The sequence below is a fragment of the Hemiscyllium ocellatum genome, chromosome 12, assembly GCF_020745735.1.
Source record: "Hemiscyllium ocellatum isolate sHemOce1 chromosome 12, sHemOce1.pat.X.cur, whole genome shotgun sequence".
NCBI classification, from domain to species: Eukaryota; Metazoa; Chordata; class Chondrichthyes; order Orectolobiformes; family Hemiscylliidae; genus Hemiscyllium; species Hemiscyllium ocellatum.
The window spans coordinates 83,882,292-83,902,560 of record NC_083412.1 but is presented as its reverse complement, the minus strand read 5'-3'; the positions used below and the strand labels follow the sequence as shown (position 1 = coordinate 83,902,560).

The 20,269-nt window shown below is 39.4% G+C and overlaps 1 protein-coding gene across 2 annotated transcripts in view; it reads left to right on the top strand.

The window, feature by feature from the left end:
* Window positions 1-19,961, top strand: part of ttc3 (tetratricopeptide repeat domain 3) — a 121,932-nt gene extending 101,971 nt beyond the window's left edge. For both annotated transcript variants that reach the window (XM_060833812.1, XM_060833813.1), the window contains 11 exons: window positions 882-1,021; window positions 4,654-4,722; window positions 4,851-4,947; window positions 6,586-6,686; window positions 9,430-9,523; window positions 9,832-9,933; window positions 12,036-12,466; window positions 12,638-12,764; window positions 15,620-15,829; window positions 17,612-17,704; window positions 18,587-19,961. In XM_060833812.1, coding sequence (XP_060689795.1) covers window positions 882-1,021; window positions 4,654-4,722; window positions 4,851-4,947; window positions 6,586-6,686; window positions 9,430-9,523; window positions 9,832-9,933; window positions 12,036-12,466; window positions 12,638-12,764; window positions 15,620-15,829; window positions 17,612-17,704; window positions 18,587-18,709 — 1,587 coding nt within the window. In that variant the 3' untranslated portion in view covers window positions 18,710-19,961. The remainder of the gene's footprint in view (window positions 1-881; window positions 1,022-4,653; window positions 4,723-4,850; window positions 4,948-6,585; window positions 6,687-9,429; window positions 9,524-9,831; window positions 9,934-12,035; window positions 12,467-12,637; window positions 12,765-15,619; window positions 15,830-17,611; window positions 17,705-18,586) is intronic.
* Window positions 19,962-20,269: the final 308 nt, after the last annotated feature.

The window sequence follows — 20,269 nt, the reverse complement described above, 5'->3', positions numbered from 1 at the left end:
GTGGGTGATAAATGGGATCCAAGTCAATGAGATTGATGATAGAGTTCCAATTGGATTGCATGCTCCTAGGAATTTAGATTAGATTACTTACAGTGTGGAAACAGGCCCTTCGGCCCAACAAGTCCACACCGACCCGCCGAAGTGTAACCCACCCATACCCCTACATTTACCCCCTACCTAACACTACGGACAATTTAGCATGGCCAATTCACCTGACCCGCAACTAATGAACTTGAAAGACCCTATACAGACAAAAAGCAAAACTAATGTCATTTACAAAATACCATGTAAGAACTGTAACAAACACTATATTGGACAAACAAACAGAAAACTAGCCACTAGGATACATGAACTGGCCACAAAAAAACCCACTCTCACTAGCATCTTTACATACAGATGAAGAAGGATATCACTTTGACTGGGGTAACACATCCAGAGTAGGACAATCCGAACAGAGAGATGCTTGAGAATTCCAAGAAGCATGGCATTCCAACTGAAACTCGATCAACAAACACATTGACTTGGATCCCATCTACCACCCCCTGAGATAAAGAACAGGAAATGAAATCACCATGGGAAATAACATCACCACAGGAAATGACAACACCAACCCAAAGAAACCTAAACACATAAATAAAAAGCAGGCCATGCCATCAGTGCTTCACCAGAAGCTCACTCATGATTCCTCATATGGTGGCGAAACATCTGAAAACAAACCTTCTAGCTCAGTGACCGAACTTACATTCAGAAACTCAACCTGAGCTACAAATTTCAAAGCTCCCTACCTGTATATGTCACTTATGCTGTAATACTTTCCATCAATTTAAGTAAACACTCAGAAACATTTTGGAAATGAACTCGTTTTTTGTGCCTCTCTGCAGTTACTAAAATCTGAGCTTGACTTGTTACGCCAAGACTTGGAAAGTGAAATCAAGAAGAGTCAACAAGAAAAGCGAGAAAATAATGATAACTTAAAAATACTCAAATCAAAAGTTAAATCACTTGCTGATTTAAATCAAATGTAAGTAAAATTTGGATTAAGAACTTACACAGTTTAAAAAACTAGTTGACGTATAAACTGCCTGATTTATCTGTATGTGAATAAACCAAATACACATTTGAAAGAAACTTTCTTGTTGTAATGGAAAAGCCCCTCTTTTTGCAGCCCTGGAATTTTCTAAATCAGGATATCCTGTTTATTTTGTCATGCATGCATTTAGACTAATATGTTTTCAAGTTGACTTTGAAAAAAAGACTTCCCAAGGGTAATGTCCTGGACACAACCATCTTCACCTGCTTCATCAATGAAGTGGAACTGTTGACTGTGATTACACAATTTGCATCAGTATTCAAGATTTCACAGATATCAAAGCAGTACCATGTCCAAAAGCAACACAACCTGGTCAATATCCTGGCTTAGATTGACAAATAACAAGTAACTTCTCACCACGCTAGTATCAAGCAGTCACCATCTCCAACAAGATAGAATCTGAGGAAGGGTCATTGGACCCAAAATATTAAATCCGATTTCTCTGTAGAGATGCTGCTAGACCTGCTGAACTTGTCCAACAATTTTTGTTTTTGTTTCTGATTTACAGCATCTGCAAGTCTTTTGGTTTTTATTTGAGAGAATCTAACCATTGTCCCTTGACATTCAATGGCAATATCATAGCTTAATCCCCAGCAACTACAACCGGGATGTTACTACTCACCAGAAACTGAATTGGATTAGCCATGTAAATAGGGAGTTATAAGAGGTTAGAGTTTCTGAGACAAATAACCCACTTCCTAGCTCATTAAAATCCATCTACCATCTTAAAGACATGTCGAGTGTGGTAGAATACTCGCTACTTACCTGGGTGGGTACTGCTCCATCAACACTCTAAGCTTGACAACATCAAGGACAAAGCAGCCCCTTTGATTGGCACCACCTTCACAAACATTCACTCACTTCATCACTGAGGCTCAGTAGCAGCAGTGTGTGCCATCTACAGGATGCACTTCAGAAATGCACCAAAGTTCCAAACCCACAACCACTACCATCTAGAAGGGCTAGGACTGTAAATATATGAGAATTACTCCACCTGCAAGTTTCCCTCCAAACCATTTGCTATCCTGACTTAGAAATATATCACCATTCCTTCAGTGTCACTGGGCAAAAATCCTGGAACTCCACCCCTCACAGCATTGTGGGTCGACCTATACTAAATGGGTTGGAGCAGTTCAAGAAGGCAGCTCACCACCACCACCTCAAGAGCTACTAGCAATAGGAAATAAATGTTGGCCCAGCCAGTGTTGCCCAGAAGCCCTGAATTATTTCCTCCAAGCAAATTATTTACTAAAATAAGCATTCAATTGTCATCAAAAACAAGCTAAAAGTTAGATCTAAGACAGGAAATTGTTTGATCGTTGTTCGTAGAAAGCGCAACAGGTTGCAAGTATATTTTCAGAGAAAGTTATCACAGTGGCTATCACAATATTAGGAGGTTCAAGAAACAAAGGATCTCTTTCTGTTTTGGAGCAAAGTTATATTGAAATATATGAAGCAGTATATGGACCATTCCATTCTATTCTATTCTATTCCTTTCGCTATTTCAAACTATTCAAGCCTCAAATAGGATCTGAATATTATCTGATTGCGTCACTTACATAATTAAATATAAAATTATAAATGGAAGGTCCTGGTTTGCATATGGAATTGTCTGATTAACCTGATGAATTAATAGCAGTTAAATAGTTTTCTCAGTTCATCACTTATAAATGTACAAATATGTCATATAGTTACAGAGTCATGGAGATGTACAGAATCGGAGACAGACCCTTTGGTCCAACTCATCCATGCTGACCAGATATCCCAACCCAATCTACTCCCATTTGCCAGCACCTGGCCCATACCGCTCCAAACCCTTGCTATTCATATACCCATCCAGATGCCTTTTAAATATTACAATTGTACTCGCTTCCACCACTTCCTCTGGCAGCTCATTCCATACACGTAACACCCTCTGCGTGAAAAAGTTGCTTCTTAGGTCTCTTTTATATCTTTCTCCCCTCACCCTAAACCTATGCCCTTAAGTTCTGAACTCCCCCACAGAGAATAAGCTTTGTCTCTTTACCCTATCGATGCACCTCATGATTTTATGAATCTCTATAAGGTCACCCCGCAGCCTCCGACACTCCAGGGAAAATAGCCCCGGCCTACTTAGCCTCCCACTATAGCTCAAATCCCCCAACTCTGGCAATGCCCTTGTAAATCCCTTCTGAACCCTTTCAAATCTCACAACATCCTTCCGATAGGAAGGAGATCAGAATTGCCCGCAAAATTCTAAAAGTGGCCCCTATTTACTGCGCAACAGTTTCTAGCTCACATACTGATTACAAAATCTGCTTTTCAGTGTCATCTTTGTATGGGAGAAACGTCAGGATTTTATTTGAAAGCTAGCATTCAACAAGAATCGATTACAGTGAGCTTTAATCAAATGCTTTTAAAATTACAAACATTCAGCAAATACTGTACAGCACTTCCAGAAAAAACACTGGTTGGGAACAGCATGTGACTTGAGTTTGATATGGCACTTCATCATATCACTCAAACATCTGAAAGCATTTTGAACCCATCTCTTGCATGAGGCATTAAAGCAAGGCCCTGTTACTCCTCTCAGCTCTTCAGTGTACCGAGCTAAAGATGTTTAGGGTTTATTTGTAGGAGATTGAATCTTACTAGAGAACATTGATCTGCAATACTCTGTATACTGTCTTGATGAATCCTGTTTGACCTGTGTGTGTTCAACATACTCTGTTTTTATTTGATATTTTACTTCATTTATAGTATTTTGTTTCTGTATTCGTATTTCTTGGCACAATGTAGCTCTGTAGGCAAGTTAGTCTAATAAATGCTTCACAGATTCTGCTATTCATGTTAGGCTAATCAGCAATCACATCAGTGGAAATTTTGATCAGGGATGCTTTGAGAACATTGATGAAATATTTCCATTGTCCCGCTGGGAGTCTCCTGCAGTGACTGGATTCAGAGTAGAGCAGTGCTTCAGAGTCTGGTGTCGGGCATAATGATGACGGAACTGGTTTTGAGTGATTGGGGCATGTTGCCTTGGGAGAGAATGCTGCTATTGGAATACTGTCCTGGTCACTGGATTTGGAACATCAGTATCTCAACAGTTGTTTGGCAATACAGAATAAAAGAAAGAGACATTGCTAAAGCTTTGCTTCTTGCAAAAGACAAAAGAGCTTTGGCAACTTATCTCTCTTTTGAGCCATATTAATAGGTGTAATATAGTCTGAAGTCATGGCTGAAAAGCTTACTAAGAGAAATATGCGCCAGTTGAAATTCGTGTTCATATGTCATAAAGACCTCAAGAACAGCAGATTTCTTTTGAAGACATGTTGAATCCTTCCAGTATTTCCCTGTTCTCATTTAACCGTTTAACCTGTCAGCAGCTTTTTGAAGGGACTTTGTTTTAGCATTTCTCTAAGCAGATTCTCCAATAGTTTGCTAATTTCTTTCCTTAATCAACATACACAAACCTCTTAGCTTCTGAATTCAATCAGGAGCTCCAAAAGGAGAATGTGTCCTTTGCTGTTACAGGAACATGGGTGGTATTTTTATCTTAATTTTTATCTTAATTTTCCCTGAAGGCACAGTGAAAATATTCAGGAAAACAAACAACTTTATGAGAAACGTTTACAAGAATTTGAACAAATAAGGCAAGTTTTATTTTGGACTCCCAACAGAAATTTCTGGAATGTATTTTGTTGTTGTACTTTTTTAAAAAAAAGAACATAATTGAATGTTCTTTTATAGACTTAAAGGATTATTTTTGCTGAATTTTTAGTAATCAGTCATCTAGAGAAAAGAAGAAGCTGGAAGAAGCCATTAGAAAGAGTGATGACATGTACCAAGAAACTAATAAAAGAGCGACTGATGCAGAGGTAGAGATTTTAAAGTTCATTTTCAATTTTTTCCCTTTAGAGAAACTTCTCTGAAAGGCAGTATACTCCCACAGCCTTAGGATCCCACTGGTATTATTTCCAGGTCACACTACGTGTGTGTCAGTTGAGTAATTCAGTTTGCTGATTGCTGGACTTGCAACCAGATGTATCTGACTTTCCACAGGACTCCGTCAGTCTTTTCTCCTTCTAAAATGGTCAAATTGATACAATGGCAGAAAATTGGCAGCTGAATCACAATGTGAACACTCCAGTAGTAAAAGAGTATGCCTTAAATGGTGGGAGACTGGAAAGTGTTGCATTTCAAAGGGATTTTGATGTTCCCTTTTGTTTATGAGGCACTGAATGTTGAAATGCAAGTACAGCAAGCAATTAAGGCAAGTGGTATGTTGGCTTTTATTACAAGAAAATTTGCACATGGAGTCAAAAATGGCATACTGCAATTATACAGAGCTTTGGTGATACCACACCTGGAGCTTTGAATGCAATTTTTTTTCTCCTTACCCATGGAAAGATACACTTGCCAGAGAGGAAGTGCAACAAATGGTCACTAACCTAATTCCTGGATGGATGCATTGTCCTATGTAACAAAATTAAATAGACTGAGTCAATATTCTTGGGTTTAGAAGAGTGAAAAATGATCTCATTCATACTTACAAACTGGTTACAGACATTGAAAGAATAGATGCATGAGAGATGTTTGCACTCGCTGGGGCTGGCTGGGAACGCAGTCTCAGGATAAGGGGAAGACCATTTATGATTGAGATAAGGGGGAGTTTCTTCACTTAGATGGTGCCGAAACTTGGAATTCTCTGTCGCCGAATTGAATATGTTGAAGACTGAGGCTGATAGATTTCTACGTATTGAAACACCAAGGAGTTGGTACAGGAAATGTGTTGAAGTAGAATATCAGTCATGATCTCATCGAACGATGGATTGGGCTGAATAGCGACTCCTGTTCCTAATTTTTTTATGTTTTTATGAGAATGCTGCAGTGGATGAGCAGTACCACTCCTTGCTGTTCAGCAATAAGTTAGAAATTGCACCAACACTAGCAAGATCTGTCCTCTATTTCATTGATGTCTTTATAGGATATAAAGCTATTCCTCCGGAGTTAATACTCTCACTGGCACACTTTCCAGCCAAGGATTTTGGATTGCGATCTGATTTATTTCTTCTTTCCCTAATAAATCTCCTTTTTCACCAAAATCAATACCAGTTCCCTCAATGTTCCCAACTCTCAATGGATTGGACAGGGTTCACCTTCACTTCCAGCCTTCAAAACTATACCATGCTGCACTTTTTCATTAAGCTAATGTAAGGATCTTTTCAATTCAGACAGTTCTGTGATTTAATCTCAATGTGGGCAAAACTCGACAGGACACCATTTCATTCAGACATGATTATTGGAGTTGGGAACAAAGGGTGATCTTTTATTAGTAAGAGCCAGAAAAAAATGTGACCACATCTTGATAGTTTCCAGGATAATATTATTACAATTTTGTAGAAGTTAGGATTTTTTCATAATAAAGTAAATGCTACTTGATAGAAGTGGTACCAGTTACTTTACTTCTATTTTTGATCTTTTCGATGTAATATTGCTGTCTCACTTTTATTTAGGTGTCTGTGCTGGAGAGCTGGTGGAGAACACAGCTCTTTTCCCATTATAGAGCAGCTGACGATGCCAAGCGTATGATAGATAAAATGAAAGCACTTACCAGGTGAGTCTGAAATGTTGTTTAATTTATAATTCTAGGATTAGGAGCTTTCTCTTTCTATTGCCATTTTCCCCACAATTCAAGTACAGGTGGAGGAGGTCTTTTGGCCCAAAACTTCTGAAACCCCCTCTGTCATTCAAGTGCTAAACAATCTCAGGATTTACACCCCTGCTTCTCCACAAAGTTAGAAATCACACAACACCAGGTTATAGTCCAACAGGTTTATTTAGAAACCTGGTGGACTATAACCTGGTGTTGTGTGATTTCTAACTTTGTCCACCCCAGTCCAACACCGGCACTTCCAAGTCATGGCTTCTCTATCTTGTGCACTGATTATTTTGTGCAATGAATTATTTCCTAAAAGAAATGACACAAAGTGTTCTTTGCTGTTATAGCTTTTCTCTTTATTTCTCTATTTTTGTACCTAATCCATTTTAGTGTCTAAGATTTGTACCAAGGTACTTTGTATCTAAGATGGCACCTTATTTGTGCAACATTGTACACATTTCACTGAAATCCAGTACTTTGTACTTGAGTACACGTGACAATGACTTAATTCTAATGAGTCTGTGTGTGAGAAAAAATTGTAAGATGTTGCTGAGAGGTCAGGAGTAAATAATTAATTTATCCCACCTATAATTTAAATGAGATAAAATAATCAGTTTAAAAAGTTTTTTAAAAATTGTATTAAGATACATATACTGTCAATAATTAAACCAATAAAATAAGATTCCATACACATGGCAGTGCTGATGCTGTGCTGCAGCTACAGCTTTGGAAGTTTGTGGAGGTCTGCGACAGCAACATTTACAAGCAATGTCTGCATCTGGAATTTCATTACAATTGTTGACCTGGGTTCCAAGGTGCAGTGATGACAGGGAAGGGAGGAACTCTCTGGACACTTTTATCCAGTCATGATGAGTAGAGTGTCAGTTAGTTCCATTGGCTAGATGAGTGGTTTGCCATGCAGAGTGATGCCCACACCATGTGTTCAGTTCCCACAATGGCTGAGGTTACAATCAAACACTTGCCATACAGTAAAATAAAAGCAAAATGCTATGGATGCTAGACATCTGAAATAAAAATAGAAAGTGCTGCGGAAACTCACCATTTCTCTGGCAGCATCTGTGGAGAAAGAACAAGAAATAGATTTAATGTTTAAGTCCAGAGTGAACGCTTTAAGGCTTCTTCAAAGCATTCCGTACTGAGTTTAGAGTTAAAAAATCACATAACACGAGGTGTTTGCTGAGTTTGCTCATATTGCAGTATTCTTATATAGACTAGAGTTCATCTAGTGGCAGAAGTTAGTCAGTGCAGTCATGCATCAGCTGGAGTCCCAGGACTATCTGTACTGTCTAATTCCTAACACTAGACGGAGGCCAGAATCTCCCATGCAAATTCATGAATGGGTAAAGGTGCTGTGAGACAGTGAAAGGTGAGCCAAGGTTAGGGACAGGAGCCAGGCTGGAAGCAAAGCTGCGGACAAGAGGCAGCACAAGGAAATAAAGAACAGAGAGGTCAGGAGCTGAAGAGAAGGCCAATTGAGTATTCAGGTCACAAAATAGCAAGTCTAACCGTGTCACTAAAGTGAAACTGGAAAAGTTCAACAGTTAAACTGAGGCTACTTTATTAACTAGGTTAAATTAGTCAACATTAAGCAGAGGCTAACTGGATTGCACAAACCAGTCTGTGTTTACTCTCCCCAATAATGGAGGAGATCACATTGTGAGCACAAAGTCAATAAACAAGTTTGAAAGAAGTGCGCATAAATTGCTGCTTCAACTGGATGGATTGTTTGGGACCTTGGGCAGAGAAGAGATAAAAAGGCAGGGGTTACATCTCATAACTGAGTGGACCAAGGTATCGCAGAGGGGATGGTCCCTTTGGAATACTGAAAGGGAAGAGGAAGTGTGTTTGGTGCTACCATCCTTGACCTGTTTTCCATCATACTTGGCTGAATGAACACCATTCATGCTTTTCTCCAATCCATTCCTCTACCGTTGTCCTGTCCATCTAAGGTCCACCTAAATGTTCTATCCAGCTCATTTGTTAATTTCTAGGATGTTTCTTTCAAACTTGCTAGCCTTATTATGTTTAGTATAATAAATTTGACTGATTTGCATTTCTTTTTCCCTTGCGTTGCAGCTGCACATGCTCCATTTTGTGTTCTTAATCTGGTATTATATCTAGTCTTCATACTGAGCTTGTCTAGTGTTTGTCGGTGCTCATTTCCAAAACATGGCAGTGGCAGTCCAGCTGTCAAGAATTCCAGCAATTTGTAAAATCAGATCACTAGCTTTGTGAGCAGCCATCAGTAAAGTAACGATCAAAACTATGTTCTTTTTTTTAATAAAATGCTCACTGGTTCACTAATTGATTTTAATTGATGTTAATCTGCACGACTCCTAATACCCTCTGAATTAGACTAGTAAATCAAGACGGAAAAATGCTTTCCAAAGGTAGCCACCCAGGCAATTAGAAATGGGATGTAAGTTCAGCATTTCCACTGTTGGAAACATCATGAAATGAAACAGATAATAAATACAGGGATTGTATACAGGGGTTCCGTATATGATCCGATGTGCTGAGAAATCTATTCCCAAAATATAGCCAAAGATGTGCATACAAATTGCCTAATATGATTTTGGAGGAAAATCCTGACAAGATCTATATCAATGTAGGAAACAACATGGCATGCAATTCTTAGGGGAATTTTATGATATTTGACTGTTCTCTTTTCATGCAGAAGCCCAATCCCAACTAATCCACAACAACAAATGTCAGTTGCAGCCTGGAAAACATTTCTATTTACAATCAACCAACAAATCAATCAAAGTGAGGTGAGTTCGGGCTGGATTTGGTCCAATGTTTACCTCACATAGAATTCTACAGATTACTTTGTATACTGTTTAATTAGTATGGAGAAAGAGTTAATTCTTGTGTCAGCGGACAGAATATTGTGTTTGTTTTCCTCAGCTGAATAATGCTCAGGTTCAGATTTGCATGAAGATAACCACGGGTATTCTGGATGATGGTTAATGGTCTTTTACAGTTACATTTTCCATGTTGACTTTTCATTAATACTTAGTGGAAAATAATTGAAAGGTTCTCAAGATTGAGCACTAACAGTAAGTATTCACCTTTACAGACAGACCTTAATAACCAGTTGACTCGGTTAAAGAATGGAGCTCATCTAAGCAGCCTTCCACCGATCTCTATTCCAAGTCTCCCAGCACCTCCAAACTCTAGCGTAAGTGATTTTTAGTGAAATGTTTCACAAAAACTTACATGTTTGAAACTGTAACAATGATACAATGTGTTGAAGAATGTGCATCTTGGGTCATTTATATTACAGGTTATTCAACTTATATAGAATTGGAGATTACTCCATTCAAAATCATAGAACCTGAAGAAAATGCTGTAGCCATGTTTCAGAATTTATCTGCAGGGTGCGTGTATAAACTCGCAAAATATGTCACTACCTCCAATTCCTACACTTTTTAAAAATTATTAATTCGGTCCTGGGCAAATGGTCTAAGAATACTGAACTTCTTAAACTAGCAGAAAAGGCTGAATGTTCAGATTGTCATTAACTATGTTGCTGTGACACATAGAATACACAAGCAAGTACACAGCCTAAAGCACTGGACTACAGTGGTTCAAGGAAGCAACGCACCACTGCCACCTCAAGGATAGTTAGCGAAGGACAATGAACTCGGGCCAAGCCAGCAATGCCCATGTCTGTGAATAAATAAAAACAAATTGTCCTGAAATGTGCTGTTCTACCCTATATGCAGTTAACCAGATCTGTCAAACTAAGGCTGTATATAAGCTGTTACATATTCTCTCTATTGTCTGTTAACTCCTTGAGATAAATTCCTATATTCCATTAGTATTTTTGATATCTTTTGAATATGTGTGCATCAGCTTTTAATAATTTGTCAACTCGACTGACAAATCTCTTTGTGTCTGTCCAGATCCTAGATCCTTGCCATTTAAAATGGTTGTTTTTTTTGTACTAGAGTAGATGACCTCACACATGGTCACAATTCAACTCTGTCAGCCATAGTTTTGCGCACTCAATTAATCAGTGTGTTTCTTTGCAATTTCCTATTGCTTTTAATTCAGTGGGCTTTACAAAGTACCAGCTAAGAGAAAATTTAAAACCAGCTTCAACACACCTTTGAATAAAATGTGAGGGTGAAGCCATTAGAATATTCACTTCTGTCTTCTCTCCTTCACAGCTTACAGTCAGTGTGTGTGGTAGTGAGTCAACAGTCTGTTCATCCCTCCCTCACACCAACTCTCCTTCTCCTTTCCTTCCACCCTCCCCCCCCCCTTGCAATCAGTGCTGGAAGAACGTGATCAGGAATATAGGATTCTGAAGCAAGTTGCAAAGGCAGGAGTGGAATGAAGCCATGGAAGGATTTTAAAAGCATGTCAATGATTTTGAAATTGAGGCACTAGAGGACGGAGTAACAATGAGGATAAGCACAGTCTGGGGTGGTGAAAGAGAAAAGATGCTAGCTGTAGATTGCTGGATGAATTGAAATTCCTTACCTAGGGCAGTGATCAGGAAACCAGAAACAAAGACCTTCGAAAAGAATTCTAGTTGCCCTTCTATAAAAAGGATGTTAAACTTGAGAGTGTGCAGAAACGATTTACAAGCATGTTGCCAGGACTGGAGGGTTTCAGTTACAGGGTGAACCTGAATAAGCTGGGGCTGTTTTCTCTGGAGTTTTGGAGGCTGAGGGATGACCTCATAAAGGTTTATAAAATCATGAGGGACATGGATAGAGTAAATAGACAAGGTTTCTTTCCCAGGGTTGGGGAGTCCAAACAGAGGGCAAAAGTTTAAGCTGAGAGGGTAAAGATTTAAAAAGGACATAAGGGGCAACTTCTTTACACAGAATGTGGTGTGTGTATGGAATGAGCTGCCAGAGGAAGTGGTGGAAGCTGGTACAATTGCAACATTTAAAAGGCATCTGGATGGCTACATTAATAGGAAGGGTTTAAAGGGATATGGGCCAAATGCTGGCAAATGGGGCTAGGTCATATTAGGGTTTCTGGTCAGCGTGGATGAGTTGGACCAAAGAGTCTATTTCTATTTCGTAAGACTGTGACTGTGTAAATGAGAGGAGGCTTGGATGTCAATTTCAGCAGTAAGGAGGGCAAAGGTGGAGATGTTTCCTGTTTTGGGAATAGAAGTATCCTTTGGTGATGGATCAAAAAATGTGTTTTAGATACATGGTTTGTATAAAGTAACATTATAACAGAATTCATAACATAAGTATACAGAGAAAACGTATATTATCTTGTTCCCATTGAAAGATGTTTTTGTTTTAAATTTAGATACTACTGGAGAATGATGATCCTGCCATTATAGCATCTTTCTCTTCTGCAAGTAAAGAGTTGCAGATGCGAAACCAGATTGCAACTATTGCACAAGCCTCAGCCGCTGCAGCACCGAAACCTCTGATGGCTTTAATGCAAACAGCCCCAAGGACTGCTGAAGCAACGGCTAAGGCTTCACCTGTAACATGCAGCTTACAAAGCCAGTCTTCCTTAAACCAAATTCAACATGATAGTTCTTTGACAACGCCACAGTCTGCCTGGATACCAGTAAATAATAGATCAGGCACACGCATTGTACCAGAAATTGCAACGTCTCCTGATACTCTGCATTCAACAAGTCAACCTGCAAATGCAACATCTCTGCAACCCAAAAGCAGCTTTGATAAAATCATCAGCCGTCTTTTGACCATGTTTCCTCATTATTCAAGGTAGGTTTGAAGCCAAATCGATTAAATTTACGTGATCTTAAATGAATATTTCTATTATTATGAGCTACCTTTGTTTAAACATAGGTTCTCATCTTGTCGACTAGAATAATAAAGTCAGTAATGACTGTTTACAGCCAATACTGAACCAAAACTGTTCACTCTGCTTTACAGCACCCATCTGACTAATTTCATTAAAGAGGTTCGTAATGCAAATGGCGGTTCCCTTTCTGGATTAGTATGCGATGAAATAATTAATCGAGTGGCAGAACTCATTTTGGATCATCAGGACAAAACAAAGGTGAGAATCTGAAAATTGTCTAAATGCTAAAAACTCAATAGCTGGACGCCTCAGTTATCCCTGTTTACTGTTTCACAGGATGGAGGAGTGGTCCCAAGTTTTTGAAGGTTTACTCATAATGTATGAGAGAGAAGGATGTGGTGAAATAAAAGTTTCCATACCTCCATCTGAACATATGTGTAGAGATTTAAGTCAAAAACACAGACTTGTTCACTTTGATCTACTTTTATCTTTGGGCTGTGAACAAGACTGACAATGGCCCCAATTCCAAGCAAAATGTGCAACCTTCTGTCAACCATAACCCAAGAGTCCCCATCTCACTGCGAAGAGCTGGTTGTTCTACCTTTCTTCACTGACCTCTCTCCATCACCTCAGCATCCTGACACAACAGCTGTTGATTTTCTAGCTCATTTTACAACCTCTCTGGGTACTATCTCCAGAGGTAACACATTTTGGAAAAGTCAGAAGTCACACAGCGTCAGGTTATAGTCCAACAGGTTAAGCTTTCGAAGCACTGCTTCTTTATCAGGTGAAGTGAAGAGAAGCACATAGGTACAGAATTAATAGGCAGAGAGATCAAAAGATTATACAAAAAGTGTAAGTGGAGTGCCAACAGGCTGAATAGCAAGTCTCTGCAGATAATCAAAGTATCAGACGGTGTGAGTAAAGTGTCACCAGTTGAATAGCAAGGGAAGGGATAACCTGTGATCCAATCAATTGAGGCAGGGAGTAATTACAGAAAATTAAAAATAAGATGGTGTTGGAGACAAACCAAACATGCTGGGTATAAGATACACGTGTTGATGGTCTAACCAAAGTAACAAGTAATCCAAAGCCGTTCAAACTAATTAAGGTAGAGCGATCATAAGTTATCAACATGATAGTGTCAAAGTTGGACAGTAAGGGAAGACCTCACAGATATAGAACTGCATGGTGGGGTTACATGTGGCATGACATGAACCCACGGTCACGGTTGAAGCTGTCTCCATGGCTACAGAACTTGGCTATTCGTTTCTGCTCAGCGATTCTGTGCTTTCTAGATTTGTGTATCTAGCAAGTTAACTTGTAGGGCACCTACTGAAGATTAGAGGCTGAATGTCCCTGACCGCTGAACTGTTCCACGACTGGGAGGGAACGTTCCTGCCTGGCAATTGTTGCACAGTGTCCATTCATCCATTGTCATAGCATCTGCATGGTCTCGCCAATATACCATATTTTGGAGTATCCTTGCTAGCAGTGTATGAGATATACTCCTTTTATTCAGGCAGTACTGTCTCTGCCATGTACTTGCTGGTTGGTGTTTGCACGAGTGATGGTGATATCCATGTTAATGATATTGCAGAGGTTGTCATGGAAGGGTTGTGTGGTGTTCTGGTCAATGTTGTCCTGAAGGCTGGGTAGTTTACTGTAAATGATGGTCTGTTTAAGGTTCGGTGGTTGTTCAAAGGTGAGAAGTGGAGGTGTAGGGATGATCTTGGTGAGATGTTTGTTGTCACTGATGACATATTGAAGGCTGCAGAGAACATAGCATAGTCTCTCTGCTCCGGAGAAGTACTGGAGACGAAGGGTATTCTATTGGTCGTATTTGTAAAATCTTCCTTACTGTTCAGTTTTGACACCATCATGTTGATAATTTATGATCGTTCTACCTTAATTAGTTTGTACAGTTTTGGATAACTTGTTACTTTGGTTAGACCCTCAGTATGCGACTCTTATACCTCGCATGTTATTCCAGCCATTTGGTTTGTCTCTAGCACCGCCTTATTTTTAACTTGTGGTAATTATATCTCTGCTTTAAATAATCAGATCATAGATCATCCCTTCACTTGCTATTCAGCTGGTGACATTCTACTCATACCATCAGACACTTGTGATCACCTGCAGAGATTTGGTATTCAACGTGTTGACACTCAATTCACACCATTTGTACAATGTTTTGATCTCTCTGCCTAAAAGATCCGTGCCTTTGTGCTCCTCTTCACTTCACCTGAGGAAGGGGCAGCACTTTGAAAGCCTGTGATTTCAAATAATCCTGTTAGACTAGGTCCTGGTCCTGGACTTCTGACCTTGTCCACCCCTCCACAACATTTTGGTAAGCCATTCTTTGTCATAGGAGTATGTTGTTCTCACTGAACACTCCTTAAACTGCAGAGTTGAGCACCAAAGGCAGTTCTTGCTCATCTTCCAACAGTGCTCACCAGGAGCTGACCTGTCACTTTCAGTGGAACTAAGTCTAGTTCCCAAAAGTTTCATGCATTCCAGTAGCCCCTTCAATGGCTAATGTTTGTTAGTTTGCAGCGAGAGTGAGAGGCTTAGAAAGGGAATTAGGATCGAAGCAGCTAAAGCTCAGTATTAAACTCAAAAAAAACTAGGCTTAATTCTGCTGTGTTATTTGCAGGTGGTAGTTAGTTAAAAATTGTAATTGAAATGTATGTATGATGGTAAATTCAAAACTAAATGATTAGATTCCCTACAGTGCGGAAACAGACCCTTTGGCCCAACCAGTCCATACCGACCCTCCGAAGAGTAACCCACCCAGACCCATTTCCCTCTGACTAATGCACTTAGCACTGTGGACAATTTAGAATGCCCAATTCACCTGACCTGCACATCTTTGAACTGTGGGAGGAAACCGGAGCACCTGGAGGAAACCCACGCAGACTCGGGGAGAATGTGCAAACTGCACACAGACAGTCACATGAGGCTGGAATCGAACCTTGGACCCTGGTGTTGTGAAGCTGCAGTGCTAACCACTGAGCCACCGTGCCTCTGTCCTGTTGTCAGGGCTCATTATTTTCATTGTAGAAGGTTCATGGTGCATGTATGCTTCTTTCTCCCTATCTTTCATTTTATAGGTCCAGGTTGCGCCTGCCACCTTTCAACTGCCAGCAACTCTTGTTCAACAAAAGCCAACGTCTGACTTTGGTGTTTCACACACAGTACCTGCAGCATCAAGCGAAGGTTTGAGACCAACTACTGTTTCAGCTGCTAGAAATGCCCAGTCACAGCCTTGGAAAGTGAACAAAGTTCAGACTGCTTCGCAATGGCATGAAAGCACTCCTCCAGTAAGTGATAAAGTATACCTTACAACAAAAAGGTAGAGATAAGAAAAGACCTCAGACTGTGTATCCTGCCGTTCCTTCACTGCCGCTGGGTCAAAGTCCTGGAATTCCCTCCCTAAGGGCATTGTGGGACTGCCTGCAGCATTTGGACTACAGCAGTTCGAGAAGGCAGCTCTGCACCAACACCTCAAGGGCAACTAAGGACAGGCAATAAATGCTGGCCAGCCAGCAACACCCACATCCCATCAATGAATAAATAAAACTCGAGTACAGGGCTGAATTTCAATTTTTTTTTATTATCTACAGTGTGGAAACAGGCCCTTTGGCCCAACAAATCCACACTGACTCTCCAAAGAGTAACCCACGCAGACGCATTTCCCTCTGACTAATGCACCTAACACTATGGGCAATTTTTAGCATGGCCAATTCACCTGACATGCAAATCTTTGGACTGTGGGAGGAAACCAGAGCACCCAGAGGAAACCCACACAGACACAGGGAGAATGTGTAAACTCCACATAGACAGTTGCCTGAGGCTGGAATTGAACGTGTGACCCTGGTGCTGTAAGGCAGCAGTGCGAACCACTGAGCCAGTGTGAAGAGGATAGAGTTTCAATAATTGTGAATGGGGGTGAGAGAAACAATTAACATTTCAGTTTATTCACCTTAATCATTTTAAATTAAGTCATCAACCTGAAACTCTGTTTCTGAATCCAGAGATGATGTCAGATCTGCTGAGTGTTTCCAGCGTTTTCTATTTTTATTTCAGATTTCCAACATCCAAAGTAGTTTATAAATAGAAGCTTTGAATGCAATAGCAAGGAAGTTACAATGAAGCACTGATCTGGGAACTTGAATATTATATTTAATTCAGGGCACCATGCTTCAGGCACGATGGGAAGGTAAAGAGGATTCATAAAAACAAAGATTTACTGGAATGCTTGTATTGATGATTGAAGCATAGATTGGAGAAGCTGGGGCTGTAACCTTCACAGGAGGAGAGATCTGAGAAAGGATAGAGATGAATTGTTCCTGTCAGTGGACAGGTCACAAACCTAAAGACACTGAGTTAAGGTACCAACAAACTCAATGGGCTAAAGATCATTTTTGCTGCTTGGAGACCTTTATGCCTGTATATGACGTGAGGCTAATAATTTTTACGCGGTAAGCGGTTATGATCTAAAATGCAACTCCTGTAAGTGTAGTGAAAACAGGTCAGTTTATGGATTTCAAAAGATAATTAGACAATTTCTGAAGAGAAAAGAATTAAGCCGAGGGGAACATGTAGAGGAATAGGACAAACTCCGTTCCTTTTACAGAGAAAGCCTACAGGTATTGAGCAACTTAAACAGCTACCTCTTGTGCAGTAACCCACTCTTCGTCCTACTCCTCAGTCCTTCTTTTTGATTATCGTTTAATCCTTCAATCTCATTGATTCAGTAAGGTCCCAGATATCCTGTTGTCCCCACTTCCACCAGTTCACACTTCGGGGGTCTACAATGAAAACATTTAAACTGAAGGATGCAGTTACAAGTTTTACACAGATGCCTGCGATGCCACTTTGCAGTAAATTCCAGCTGACTGTTTCCATGCTAAGATAGGACAAACTTTGCCAATGTCAAGTCTCCCCACTTCCCCATGTAGCATAATGTATTCCTAGTGGAAAGAAGGTCAGAAGACAGACCTATAGCTGAGCTAAGGTCATTAGATGGAGCATAATGAGCAAGATGTTTTTAACATAGTTTTTCAAAGACTATTAAAAACTTTCCTTATTTCTTCTCACAGACATTTGATGATGAGCCTTGTATTATTTGTCATGAAGATTTAACACCAGACACTATGTGTGTGCTTCAATGCAAACATCACTTCCATAAAATGGTAAGCATAGCTATCAATTCATCTCATTTTTTATCATTCATCAGTTATAAGAAATGGCCTGCTTGGGTGGTAACAACATGTGTGCAGGGAAGAATGGTCATAGAACCAATTCTTTTCTGCACACAGTGAAACCAGGGATAACAAAGCTATTTCTGATCTGTTAAAAAAAATTAAATTGAATTTTCATGTTCATCAGCAAGGGAGGACAACTGAAATTTACTGTGACTCAAAAAAATTTGTCTTTTATCCCAGAAGCGCATTTGTTGTGATACCGAAAATAACAGCTAATTTGTGCAGCGCCAGGCCCCCACAATCAGCAAAAAAAAACAAAAGACAAGATATTTTGATAAATACAAGAGCATTTAAAGTACTGCAAGAATGGCACATTTTTGTATAATTCTCTCCTTGTCAGTATTGTGAGATATTCATAAGAATTGCTAAAATTGAAAGGCTACTGTTCATTGAAATAAAATTATGATTCAGATTGCTGTATCGCTGAAAAAAATGCACATTTTGTCAAAGCTTTTTATCTTGCACTCAAAGCTTCAACAAAATGCTTTTTTTTAAAGTGATACTCAAGCTCTGTATGACCAATGACTGTTCAGATAGTTCTGGAAAATGCAAGTGGAATGTATTGGAGAAGGGGTAATTGTTGCTATTTCTGCATGTGGTAGATTTAAAGTGTTGTGAAGTTGAGACTGCATTAAAGCCTGTTTCTTAGACCAAGCTTTTGACTATCTGCTTCAATCTGTTCATGTGGCTCAATGGCAGACCTTGCTTTAATGTTTCTGTGAAGTACCTTGGACTGTTTATCACTTTAAAGATACAGTATCATTTCAAGCTGTTCTGTAAATATTATTTTTATGATTTGCTCTCCCATAGTGTATCAAGAAATGGCTAAAAGAGAACAGCACTTGTCCAACATGTCGGGTTCATGCTCTCCTGCCTGAAGATTTTCCTGAACTGTCTGGAATGATAAAAAATATACAAACATATCCTTTTTAAGCATGTGATCTAAGAGGGGATTGACATATAATTGTCAGAGTTATTTTGATCATTACTTTTTGCAACTTTCATTTTTATTTTCATGAAGCTGTTTGCAATTTTAGGATAGTATTACATGCAGGGTTCAGGGAGAAGGTGGCAGGGACATTGCTTATTTGAAGAAGGAACATGGACATAATTGACAATATCCTTCTGTGCTGGAGCAATTCAAGTGTCGTCTTTTAACGTCCGAGGACTAAATGACGCTTGGGTTGAATAAAAGAAGAGTCTTTCAGGATTTGTCGACAGAATTATTTATTGAGAACTCTGAAGTTTCTTGATGGATGTCAGTGTGACACCATATTGAAAATTATGTGGTGATCGTGGAAGGGGGACAACCTAATTCAGTTGTTCCCTCTTGAGCTAATCCCAGCCATCCTTGCTCTTCATTTCCAAAGCAATGCTGTGTTATAGATATAAGGAACAAGCTTGCAATTTTAATATTTATACAATATAATCTTTTAAGTTTTTTTTAATTCATGGAAAACCAGCTGAATATTCTATATAAATCAAAGCCTTCTGCACCACCGTGTGCCATATTGATTTTCTTTTCATACCACTACTCATCATGTTAAAGACACTTATTCCAGGAGATAACTATTATATCTAGCTAGTACAACCTGGACTCTTGCTCAGTAATCCACTCTCCCTCTTCCTCCCTCTCTTCGGTCCTTCCTTTGATTATTACTTAATCCTTCAATCTCATTGAATAAGACATTTATTACAGAAGCCATAATTCTGACAACTAAGAATAAAAATGTTTTCCAACTCCATAGGCCTGAATCAATTGGGCAATCTTTGGTCATGAGTAATCATAATTTCTGACCATAGAATTGTAGTATTTCCAGCATTGTCTCTTTTACTTTGCTTTGAAGGTGGGTTCAGTTAGTATTCAGACTTGTCAATCTCACTTAAAATCTCGTCACTATTTTGAAGATGGAGTGAGGTAGTGGAAGAGACTACTGAATGAAAAATAAATACAAAGTGCTGGAAATATTCAGCAGATCTGGTAGCATCTGTGGAGAGTGAAAAGGGTCAACTGTTCAGGTTAATAATTTTTAATGTTAATTTGATTGTGTAAGAAAGTTTAGTGTGGATGGTATGGGTCTGTGGGAGAAAATGTTGCCCACACCATGTTTCCACCCTATAATGTTGTATTGATCTTATGAACTAAGTTTGAGGTGATGGTATATTAAACATTGTGTAAAACCAACAGTCTCGTTCCTTCAGTACATTAAAAGAGACAATGAACCTTTAAGATGTGTATCCTTTATGGTGTTAATAGGTTAACCTATTTTGCTTCTTTGTACAAAATAAAAACAAAAAGAACTGCGGATGCTGTAAATCAGGAACAAAAATAGAAATTGCTGGAAAAGCTCAACAGGTCTGTGACCATCTGCAGAGAAAACAGAGTTAACATTTTGGGTCTAGTTGCCCTTCCTCAATTGATGGTAGCTAGGAAAATGTCGATTTATGTAGGGGAATGGGGATAAGCAGCTTATTGATTCTGGGCTATAATTC